At 42.4% G+C, this 12503-nt stretch overlaps 1 protein-coding gene across 2 annotated transcripts in view; it reads left to right on the forward strand.

The window, feature by feature from the left end:
* The first annotated feature begins 5054 nt into the window (after positions 1–5054).
* Positions 5055–12503, forward strand: part of MLIP (muscular LMNA interacting protein) — a 104406-nt gene continuing 96957 nt past the window's right edge. For both annotated transcript variants that reach the window (XM_066314944.1, XM_066314945.1), the window contains exon 1: positions 5055–5236. In XM_066314944.1, coding sequence (XP_066171041.1) covers positions 5174–5236 — 63 coding nt within the window. In that variant the 5' untranslated portion in view covers positions 5055–5173. The remainder of the gene's footprint in view (positions 5237–12503) is intronic.

The raw sequence follows: 12503 nt of genomic DNA on the forward strand, positions 1-12503 counted from the left end.
AAATGACAAGCTTTTAACCAATTGCTGTCACCATTCACGTAACTTTTAAACACTGAGATTTTTATCTGTCCTTTTTCACTGATTTTCTAGGCAAATTTCATATTGCAGTGTTGAGAATTTTGCTGTGAGTATAAACTTACAGTGGTAACACTATGGACATGCAGCTCTACAAAATATATCAGTCAAAGCCTATGCTTATTCAAGCTTCGATTAAGAAAAAAAATCAGTGGCAGTTGATTATGTTTTGCTTTTGCTCTGCGGGAAGAGGGGCAGAGGTAAAGGTCAGATGCTGGTGTCCTTATCAGCACTGAGTAATGTCTCTTTTGAGGTTTGGCTATTTGATAAGAATGGGCAGAGACAGAAGTTGAAGAGGCTCAATGGGAGTTGGTCTGTTAATGACAGCTCATATCCTGTGCTCTCATTTCCTCCTGGCCTGGGAGGTGACTAGAAAAAGCTACTGCCTAGCTGTGGAGCAGTCACTTGTTTTCTGTGGGGAGTGGGCTTCTCATTCTCAGCTGCCACATCATTTTAAAGATAGCTATGAAGATATATAATGCTTTATTAATGTATTTCATTAGCCCCATCTCATCATTGTTACACCCATCGTTGTGGAGGAAGGCATGGCAAACTGTAGCAATCCATATGGGAGGGAAGATTTTTTGTGTGTGTAACTAATCTATTTATGTATATTTTACAGCCCAGGATAATTTGGTTTGCAGGGATATAGCAGTAATATTAAGGGACATCATGTATATAGCTGAAACAATGGATATCTGACAGAAAAGAAGTCTGTTGTTCCATTCCTGTCTATACTCCTGGAGGACAGTAGATGTAGGACCTTGCCAGCACAAGGATTGTCCGCTTCAAAAAAACTGACTTAAAAGACCTGCAAAGAGAAGAATGCATGTACAGCTTCCATGGACTGTCATGTCAGAAAAGGCTCTGAGCTCTTGGAATCAGTTTATTGTAATGTTGAAATAACCTTCTTTGTTTCCATCCTCAAACAAACAAACTTCTCCCTTTGGAGAACATTTGTCAAGGAGCCTTCTGCCCCCTGTACATGACAATGAAGGGCTCTGCTTCCTCACGTGCAAAGCAGAGACTTGTGGTGCCTGTGCTGTTTTCTTTTTTCCACGCCTGCTATCTCCCCCTCTGGGAGTGTTTGCATAGCCAACGGGGTGCCCTAGGGAGTGACAGCAGCAGCTGTCGGGTGCTGCGGCAGGAATGTGGACCCATCTCTCTTAAGGATCGGCTTCCCGCCCTTGGCTCCTGGCTGCCTGGAAGGTAAGCCTGCTTCTTATGCTGTCTCTGTAGCTCTGACATGCTCTTTGCTTTTGCAGGGATCCTGCCATAGAATACCAGCTAGAAATGCTGCTGGCGTCCTGTCGTTTCCAGGCGTGTGCATGTGACCTTGGGTGCATGTGACCTGGGGTAACGTGGGGAATGCTTGCTGGCAGGGCACACTGGGGCTGAGAAAAGGGTGAGCACCAGAAATAACCTGGAAAGCTCAAGCTTGTGCCACCTGCTGGACTGGCAGTTACAAGTAGTGAGGCAGTCTGCCGAGTTTTGCGCTTGTTCTTTTCAACGTTTTGATTGAAGTGTGGGAGAGAGACGCTTTTCACATTAGAACTTTAAAAATCACTGTGAGAGTAATTTCTGTATCAGTCTTAGGGTTTTTAACTGGTAAATGTGATTAAGTAAATTAAGTAGATGGTTTTCAGCTGAGTGTAGTCTCATTGACCACATCAGGGGAGGAATTAATACCTCTGTTGAATGCCTATGGTGTGTCTGATACTGATCAAATAAAAGCTACAGGCTTAGGAGAGCAGTAGCGCAGATGTGTGACGTGTGCTGCTGCCATTGGCTGGCTGCCCTGGTCTACTGCTGAGCCAGGCTGAAAATGAAAATGTGCAAATTTAAAGAATTGCAGGAGCCACGAGAGTGAAAACAGAGCTGAGAGTGACACACAAACATCATGTTACTCACCTGCTTCCTTCTCCAGGAACAGCAAATCACATGAGCACAGAAAACACATCTGTTTAAATGCCTTATTTACGTAATACTGTTATTTGGGATATTCAGCACTTGCATCTTACAAGAAAGTCTACAGCCTCTCTCCTCCGTCAGCTTCTTCTCTTGGTCTCTTGTTTCTTTTCTCCTGCTCTGAGAAGAGAAACAGATGTCAGGAGATAAGTAACTGTAATAAAAAGAAGCAATTGGAAATAGCACAGTAATTTAGGCAATGTCCAGAACATGCTTTTTACTTAGCACCTGTTTGCTATGTTTCCTCTTGTGAAGTAAAACAGGAAATATAGAGTTACTAACAGTGTCTTAGAAAGTCCTTGGAGTAGGATAACCATTATTTCTCTGTAGGAATAAGAAATGTACTCTCATGGTTATGTAAAACCAAATTCTCAGATGGTTAGGATCATAGTATTTTCCTCAGGTTTGGTGATGAAATGCCATGCTGAGCAAGCTGTGGTAGAGAATAAGGTGATGTCAGCTTTCCAATGCTATCTCCAGGGTCCTTATATAATAGCATTCAGTCTACAGAAGACTCTGCATCCAGTGTTTCCTGGGCTTCTTGATTTTAGTGTGATGGCATGAAGTCATACTCTCTTGCATGCACATGTGTGGTGTCATACTCTTTTGCATGCACAGCCTTTTTTTCATGTTCCTGTCTCCAATGCAATTTGTTCCAACTGTATTGCAGTTGCACAGTCAGCAGCATGATGCATCCAGAATATAAATTTCCATTCATGAGAAGTGGAGTGGAGATTCTCAAGGGAATGCTGTTAGATGCTGTTACAAGAATGTTAAAGGGAAACCCACTTGTGAAACTACATACTCTCAACAATATCTTATGTTAAAATTACTGAGTACAGTTCACTCCATAATCAATTCTTTGTGTCTTTCTGTGGTGATTGTTTTTGATATCAAAGGGTGAGCTGACACATGAAAACAGTATTATACCCTGCAAGTAAAGACTATGAACATGATTGAAGATTAAGTTTTGGGGTAGTAAGGATGAGTGCTAAGTTACACACAGCATAAACAGCAGGTAAAAGTCTGCCATTGCTTGCTTTATATATCTCAAATCCTGCATTGCTGGTTTCTTGCACCACTGAGAGCCTGCTCTTTTACTGGCATGGATGTCTCTTCCCCAGCCCAAAGAGGAAGTGGGAGCTGCTGTTTGGAAGCCTGCTGACATCCAGGGTCCCCCAGTCACCAGAGGGACAGGGCTGGGAGGGCACCGAGCCATGCAGCTGAATGTGCCCACCTGAGGTGCTCCTGTCCTTGTCTGTCGTTTAAAACCATTGCAAATGGACTGATTAATGGGACTGGAGGGGCTTCAGGTTCTTCATCTGGGCTGCAGCAATGGTCAGTAATGTAAGCAGCAGCATAGTGCAAGCTGTTGTTTCGAGCCCGCTGAAGACCTCCTTTGAGGTTTTTTAAGTGGTGCAAAGCCATTATGAAGTCCCTTGTCACAGGGAAAAGTTTCAACCTCACAAAAAAGATTATGGAGATATGAACTTATTACTATTTGCCTTCCCACTGAAGAGTGGAGAACTGCAGCTTTCCTCTGGGTATTATGTCACTTACTCTTGCTCCTTTTATCCTAGCATTTCCAGGACACAGTGGGGTGTATTTTTACTTCATGACATCAAGCTCATATTTATTCCTTGTGCTACAGCAGCCTTTGCAGATTTGACTGGCTCTTTGCATTTGCCTTGCCATATTTACTCTTCTCATGGCTGTTGTACACTTCTAAAAACACAGGTTAAAAAAATAATAAAGAAATACAGTTGTCACTGAAGTAACTTTTCCTTTGTTCTGAAGAATGTTTCAGAACAGGAACAGTCTAAGGTTTTATCACCTTTTCAGATATATAAGGTATATAGACTGTTGGGAGATGACTGGCTACCTTTTCTTCCTATCCAAGGCTCTAAAGATCATGTGAGTATAGCATCTATCAAAAGAGTGTGCAGAAAGTGTGCCTAGTAAGGGCTGTTGAAAAACGATAGATGAAAAAGGATTCAATATTTATTTATTCATTTATCCTATCTGCTTATTTATCTATTTCATGAGAGTCTTCTTTTACCAATGTCTTGATAGGAAGAGGTGGAATATATGTGCGTTTACTAGGGATTTAGTGAGGTGCTTAAACAGCCAGCTTTACAGCATCTCTTAATAAACCACATATTACCAGAGAGCACATTCTTATTTAACAGTAGCAAGTCTTTTCTGTGTTACTCTGTGTCTTCATGCTTCCCCTTCCCTTGCTGGTACGTGCAGAGCCACCCCTGTGTGTGATTCACACCTTAGACAACATGAGCCCAGTTGATGTGGCAACAGAAGGGCGTGTTGTAAACCTTGGCATCCTCAGGAGAGCCACTGAGAGGTTCCTTCAGCCCTGCAGTTTCTAATATTGGCCTCCTGACTTTATCGCCGTGAACCAGAGCCAGGTTATTCTTCAACAGTCAACTCACAAACTCCACAAACACCCTTGTGTGGCTGTCAGCTCTGTGTTAGTTGTTCACTGGTCATTTCTTCGCAGTGCCTGCTGGAAGTTTAGCAATTCTTCCTGCATTTCAAAAGTGCAGGATGTCATTGTGATACTAGGATAGGAGAGTACTTTCTACTTGAAGGAGTATGGGGATAGCTCAGTTCCAAACACTCAATAGGGAAGGACCAGCAGTTACGGTAAAGCATTGTTTTAAAATGTTTTTCTGTACACTTTTTGTCTCAACATAGCACGTGTGTTGTCAGTGAATTATATTCATTACTTTGCTTGCTTAATAAGCCATGTGGACTCAGGTTAGTGCTACTGAGACATAGCTATTAATTTTCATGGACTTTTTCTGTATGAGCTTTTGGGACAGAGGGGAACAAGGAGAGAGGGAATGAGGCTGGTAACCAAAATCCATCCTGAACAATTTGCTGTGATACCAAACCAATGTTTATTGTTATCAGAGGCAGCTGTCTGCCCTCTCTCCACGCTTCTATTTGTGGATTTTTGATGGCTATAAATGGAAACACACGCTGACCAGAAATCACCACAGCGCTCCTGATACTTTTCTCTCCTGACTCCGAAAGTGCAGGGGTATCTAACATGTAGTCAGGTTGAATCACTTCTGCTCAGGATATTAGGTGATTTTTATTCCCCTGGGAAATGGAGTTAGGAAAACATGAAAGCAAAGCCTCAGGAAGAGAAGCTTTAGAGGAAAATCAAATGGTAAGATATGTTGAGAAATGTTGATATTTTAAATTTTTTTAAAATGTAATTATAAGCAGGAAAAGGAAATAATCCATTGTACTTTATAAGATTATTTCTTGGCTTCCTTTAATCACTGACCTTGCAGATTAAAACTTCATTCGTGTATATTAAATTAATTATGACAGTACCTTTCTTTGGAAATTATGGAAATTTGTGAATGCATTTTGTGTGCATGTGAAATGCAAAAACTGAAATCTGGCTAAACTTTGTTGTCATAACTCAAGCTGATAGCTAATATCAGTGATTTTCTTGTATTTTTCTTAAGGGACTATATCTTTTGCACATTATATTCCATAACTTTAGATCAATAAATGGCAGAAGAAATTGTTTGTGTCTGGAATGAGTCTGAAACTTACTGAAATGAGGTATGACCATAACAAATTATTAAGAGAAAGTGAAAACAGTCAAAACACAGCTTATTCCTAATTAGCTGAGGCTTGCAATGCAATTTATAATTTGCCTTGCATTAATGAGGTTAATTTCTTGATATCACAAAAAGAGCAGTTTATTCTTGGCTTCGCAAAGCTGTGAAGAAAACTCATCACTCTTGCTAAGAAGCAAATTAGCACTGAATTTTTTAGCATTTAAAGGGTGGCATTGCATTGATTTGATTCGATTCTGTAGTGGGCCAACTTTTACTCCTGTTTAATCACAATGTTGGCCTCTACCAGCCTCAGTTAAGTTAGTTTTCACAAGCTTGTGTGTTAGTTAACAAGTTTTCAATACAACTTCACCAAGGCAAGGTGCATTGGGTAGGAAATAAGGAAAGTATTGAAACTGAAAGTAATGACCTGGTCTTATAGTACTTTTTCTTAAAAAAAGCAGTATTTATCTAAAGAGTAATATCTAAAAGAGCATTGCTAAAGCTTCAGCAGTAAGTTCTAATGGGAATATTGTTTATTGTTTTAATTTTTCATTTTCTCATTAATTAATTTTTAGACAGTGACCTCATTTTCAATTTGTGGTTGATATATAAAACATAAGGAAAACTTTTCAAAATTAAAAACAAGTATAAAATCCACTTGATCTTCAGGGAGGGTTTCAAAGGAAACCTTTGAAATTTTACTCTAGCTCTTGCATAGAGAAAATATATAGCAATGCAATCAGCCAGTATGATTATCTAATTTCAGATCATATCCTCATGTACAAAGAATTGAGCAGCCAGCTTTAAGTAAGGCTTTTCCAAAATGCAGAGTGCTTCATTTGGAACACTGATGATCTGCTGATGACCTTCTCTGTGTGCATCATTTACTAATTTTAAGAATAGCAAACTGGAGCAAACAGGGACCCCACTGATGGGAGCGATGCTAACACCCATGTCAGGTCACACACTGTTCAATAGCTTCAAAACTAAATCGTCCCAACACGTTGAGCTGGGAGTGTCCCTTAGCAGTCACACTCCTGTGGATGCTCAGTGAAGGGATAGAGATGCTTTGGCTCAGGGGGTTTCACAGCACTCTGTTGACAGTGGAGGAATGCCTCGGCTCTGTGCCGGTCCTCCCAGCCCTTTCCCTGTCCCCTTCCAGATGAGCCCCAGCCTCCTCTATGTCCTACCTCAAACTGTCTCTGCCTGTTTAGTCTTAACACCTTTCTTTCTGTTTGCCCCCACATTTCTTCCCTAGTTTTGTATCTCTGGGATTTTTATTGATTCTGCCCCTTACTCTCTGTTACATGCAGGTCAAGTCAACTGACTGCATGGAGCAGTGTCAGTCTGTGGTATGGATACTATTTGTACATGCTGTTGTTGATACCTATTCACATATTTAACTTCAGTAGAGCAAATACACACACTATTAAATATTCTGCTTCCACCTCCTGTGCTGCCTTTTTGCACTTCACCTCAGTTACAAACTCTCTGTTTTGCCACACTGGTGTCCTGATTAGTCTGCTTGTATTCCTGAATAATGAGCAGTCTTGCATGTGTTGTTTTCAAGGACATGATGGCTTTCCCAGGCTCTCTGTGTTTCCAAGCTGCCTTCTAAAGTATCTCACTTATCAGCTCCTGCATAGGCTGAAGTCAGTTTTCCTAAGGCCCAGGGTGTGTGTTTTGGTACTTGTCTTCCTCAGTTCCCCACAAGGTCTTAGGCCTCACTATTTTAGTCACTACAGCCAAGCCTGCCACTAAGTATAACATCCACAGGCCCTTCTTCCTTGTTTATGAATAACAGATCCAGCAGTGTATGACACTGCTTGGCCCATCCTGTGCCTGCATCAAGAAGCAGTCCTTGACACCCTGCAGAAAGGGTCTGCACTGCTTGTGCCGTGCCATTTTGTTCTCTGCAGGTGTCACAAAAGCTTATGTCTCGTGAAAAAACCCAAACAAACAGGGCGTGCAGTCCACATACTTCCTTGAGTTGTTTAAAGAAATTGTTGTGAGGAGCACACTCCACTTCCTCACCCCTACCATGGTGTCTGTAGCCCAGTCCCACCGCGATGTCACGCTCACTGACCTCTCCTCTGGTCCTGACCCACAAGCATTCAACCAGGCCTGTTGTTCAGCCTGTAAAATGTTCTCCACATTTTAGCTGCTGCTTCACACAGACATTTTTTTCTTTTCCCTGTCTTTCTGAAGAGCCTGTGTCCCTTGCAGCACTATAGCCATGTGAGCGATCCCACTGCATGTGTTATTTCTGTGATGTTGCAGGTCTATGACCTGTATGTATTTGTGTAAGACCAATCTTGGATTTGTATGCCTTGTTACAAATATTTTCTAGCTATTTTCAAAAGAACAAAATCTATGTCATCCTGAAAATACTGATTGTAGCATGTCAATCAAATAGAGAACAGTTCATGCTCAGTCTAACATAGAAGGCAACCTCACAGGCAGTTTATGAAGTGGTGTTGTACCTTTACATTCACTACTTACTGTGGATGAGATAAATAATATAAAATTCTCTACCACTTCAGGCTATTTCACATAATATTTGTGAAATTCATTGTTAAAGAATTCTTGTCCTTGCTTCCTGGAGGAAGACTGCTTGGCAGCCAGAATCCTGAAGAGAGTCTTTGTGTGGAGCTGACTGTGAGAATAGAAGATAATGGAGGGCTCATTTTGTGAAGGGAAGATAGAATGACTCACTATAAAATAGATTGGGCTAAGTAGATGTACATACTTTTCCTTTTCCTAGATTTGATAGCTCAGAAGGACACAGTAATTCCAAAGTTTCCCTACTGAAATGATGGCTCACCTCAAAATAGTCTGTTTTCATTCTGAAGTCCTCATCCCTTTATGCATATTGCCTTATTTGAATTTATTTTAATTATATTTCACACTTGTCTCTTTCCTATGTGATGTGTTCTCTCCTCATGAAAAAAACACCACATAAATAATGGCATTTAAAATAATGTTTACATTGGTATGTTTAACGGGGAACATTTAATCTTTGCATTTAAGTTTGCATTATAAAGGTTTTTCTTTACTTTCTTCTTACATGGAGTAGCAATAAAGAACAGTTCTGTAGAGAAAATAAATCAGCCTAATGGATATATGAATCAGAAAGGATGCCATGCACTCCTTGAAATGGTACTAAGGTTAGGTTTTGAATGACAGGGTTGAAGACTTTATTCAGAGAAGAATTAGTATTTGCTTTTCACAAACAGTGTGTGGATACAGCTTATACAGAGCAAGGCAATTTGGATCAAGCTCACCCAGGTGAAACAATCTTCATATTCTGATATCAACATCAAGAGTCCTGTCAATACCAGGCCTTCTCCATGGGAAGTATGGAAGTAGAGATTCCTTGAGGAAGGCAGCCTGTTTCCTGAAATTTGCCACATAAGGGAGCCCAGACACAACGGAGGATGGTGACTAATGAGGTGGTGGCAGGTCCTGCTTGAAGGTTTTGTTGTTGATTTAACAACGTGTAAACCAGGTGAGAAGCGAGAATGAGATGGGAAGGGTTGTTAGAAAAGCAGATGAGCGAGCTGGGTGGAGGCTGGTGGGAGAGGGCAGGGCAGGGCAGGGCGGGAAGCGCTGGCTACAGCCGTGCCTCCATGGAAACTCCTCTGCCTGGTCACCCTCGCTCCTGTGCTGTGAGGGCTGCTGTCAGAGATGGCAGCACTCCTTCTGGGCTTTGCCTGTCGCTTCCTTGCCAGGAGCAGGACCGCATGGCCAGGGCTCTGCGGGCTCCCTCTGGGAATGCATCAGGCAGTGCTGCTGGAGGCGGCTGAGGCCCCGGGGCCGGGGGTAAGGCCGCCGTGGGTCGCCACAAGGAAGGAACAGGAGCCGAGGGAAGAGCGAGTGTTTCTTTGTGCAGATAGAGAGAGTCCTGGACAACAGGATCGTCTTTGGCACAGCAAAGTCTCCGTGGCTGAGTAAGAACAGAATAGCTGCATGCGCTGGTAGCGATGTGCCAGCCTGTGGGACACGCCGCCCCTGAGCCGCCGCTCCTGGCGGGGCGGCGAGGCTGGAAAGGTCACGGTGGGGGGATGCGGCTGCTGCTCCAGGGAAGGAACTTGGAGCCTCCGAGAGGGGCAGGTCTGCGCGCTCCGTGTGTATCAGGTGTCTGGTGTCCGTGCGGGCTCAGGGTGGCCGCTCTCGAACGCATGCAGCCAGGACGGTGGTGTAGGATCACGGAACAGCACTGCTAAGGTCACATCTTTCTTCTGGGAGAGAGGAGGCGGTGATCGCGGCGTGTGCGGGTGGCAGGTTTTCCGAGGGGGAGAGCGCAGCCCGGAGTGCGGAACGTGCGGGTGCCTCAGCGGGTTACACGCCAGGAGGAAGCCGATGGCACATCCACAGCCGCCTCCTCTCTGCCTGCTCTCTGCCCTGGCAAAGGACAGGCTGGGGGCTGCTAGACCGCCAGGTCACATTCAAGTGAGAGAGGAAAGGTGAGAGGTAAAGCGAGTTTTTGTTTAAGTCCCCTTTCTTCACTGGTTTATTTTGCGCCTTGACTTTTCTACTTCTGTCTCCTGTAAGAATACATCTACCCACAAAATAAAGCCCTAAAAATACATTGCCTGCCTGAATCTTTTTCTCAATTTGATAATTTGGTACTGAAGTTTGAGTATTGTGCTCATCTCATGATATATGAAGTTAAATAAACGTAAAAGGATAGAGTCAGAGAAGGTTTTATATGTATATATTTTTAAATGATTCCTCTTTGTCTAAGAGGAAGGCTTCAGTTCTTGCTGTGGAGGGTGTGTTTGACCTCCTCTGGGAGATTTTGTCATGTACCTGAGTTCAGGTAGGTGAGTTGACGCCGTTAAGGCATTTTGTGCTGTTTCATCCCGAATTACAGCAGCTTTGGCAAAAAGGATTGCTTCAGAAGAGCCAGTTTCAAATAACCCAGAGCTTTGTAGATCTGAGGCTTTGTAGTTGCTACAGTATTAAGGTGCCACCATGGTGGCAATTGCATCTTGCTGTACAGGTATAGGAAAGTGAGGAAGGCAGAGCTCCAGGCAGAAGATCAGCATTTCCTCTTGCATACCTAGACTTGCATTCCTGCCTAGCTGTGTGGAGGCATGGATTACTTCAGCAAGCAATCACCCAGAAGGAACCTGAGGGGGGAATAAACTTGGAGCCTGCACGTAGCAGCCTATTTTTAGCACTGTTGATGTGACATTAAACAGGACAAAAGAAAGTGGGAAGCACTGAATCTTGGTTTGCCCTTCTTTACAATCCTGTCACTGAACATAAATGCAATGGGGCAAGAGCTGCCTTTTCTTTACGCTAATACCAGTCTTACAGAGGCACTGCTGGAACATTTGAGATTGGTTTTGTTGTATCAGTGGGAAAAGAGCTATCTTGGAGAGGTGTCATCAGTGCATTTTTGATTGGAGGTTGTGTGGAACAATACCATACAATATCACACAGGGGTTCAGAAGAGGAGTGTAGCAGATTCCTGTAGGGTCTTGAATGTTGTGGTAAAAGATGCTTTTCATGAACAGGTAGCAATTGCCTATTTTAATGTTTTGGGGTGAGGAAAGATAAGAACCACTGTAACAGATCAAATGCTGCCACAAAGTCACATAGGGCAATTTAAGTGATTGAATTTTGGGTGAGGCATCAAGAAAAAGAATGTTGGTGTGGAGAGACAGCCCTTGTTGATTAATTAAAGCAGTTCTGGGAAACAGTTCCAGGAATGAAACTCACTAGAAATCAGTTAAATGGAAAGATTTTTCTGTTGTATGCTTTTGGTTTGATAATTCCCTGAGTGATACCTAGGTATAACCTGAGAGCTATAATGAGTGAGAGACCATTTCCAGAAATAAGTTTGGCTGTGGAGACTGTTATTTAGAAAAAACTTATTTTTTTCTAAGATATTCCTCAGGAATGTGTGAGTTATGCATGATACTTGTGAAGACGTTCACTGTCCACTGCTGCTGAATTTCTCACACTGAAATTCAGAATTAATTCTAGGAAAAGCTCCTTCATTAGAAGTATAGGGCAGCACTGGAACAACCAGGGAATTTGTGTACTATCCACTCTGGGGAGTTTTCAGGACTTTACCATATGAAATCATGGCTTTGCTTTGGCAGTAGTCTGAACTTGAATCTATATGGGGGAGTGGATGATTTTTGGACGTCCCTTCTAAACATTTTTTTAATTTAATTTTGAAGCTATACTACAGCGTTTGTCATGAAACATGCTAATAGCTTTTCCCATCTGCAAATCTCCTTTAACACATTTAGTATGGATACACAATGAGACAGTGCCTATCATTAAGGCATCCCCATTTTAAGCCTAATGTTTTCAATTCACTGTTCTTTGAATTCAGAAAGCACTCAATAATAGAGTGGCAGCATTAAATCTTTTGCTTTTGTATGAATTCCTAGAAACAGAGATTTTTGTGGTTTAACCCTGGACAGCAATTAAGTGCCACACAGTTACACCCTTCTTCCCGTTCCCCACCCCACATTGTGGAAGAGAATAAAAAAAAAATAAGTTAAAACTTGTAGGTTGAGATAAGAACAGTTTAATAATTGAAACAAAATGAAACAAGAATAGTAATTATAATGACAATAATGAAGCAGAGAAAGACAGAGGAATAAAAGCTAACAAAGACATGTGATGCACAGTACAATTGCTCATCACCTGCTGGCCAATGCACAGACTGTACCTGAACAGTGATCAGCTCCTCCTGACAAACTCCTTCCTCCCAGTTCATATACTGAGCATGCTGTTCCATGATGCGGCTCATAGCTTTGTCTGGTTCAGGTCAGTTCTCCTGACCATGCTCCCTCCCAAGTTCTTATGTATCTACTCCCTGGCAAAGCAAGGGAA

The sequence above is a fragment of the Sylvia atricapilla genome, chromosome 3 (assembly GCF_009819655.1).
Source record: "Sylvia atricapilla isolate bSylAtr1 chromosome 3, bSylAtr1.pri, whole genome shotgun sequence".
In the NCBI taxonomy this organism is placed as follows: domain Eukaryota; kingdom Metazoa; phylum Chordata; class Aves; order Passeriformes; family Sylviidae; genus Sylvia; species Sylvia atricapilla.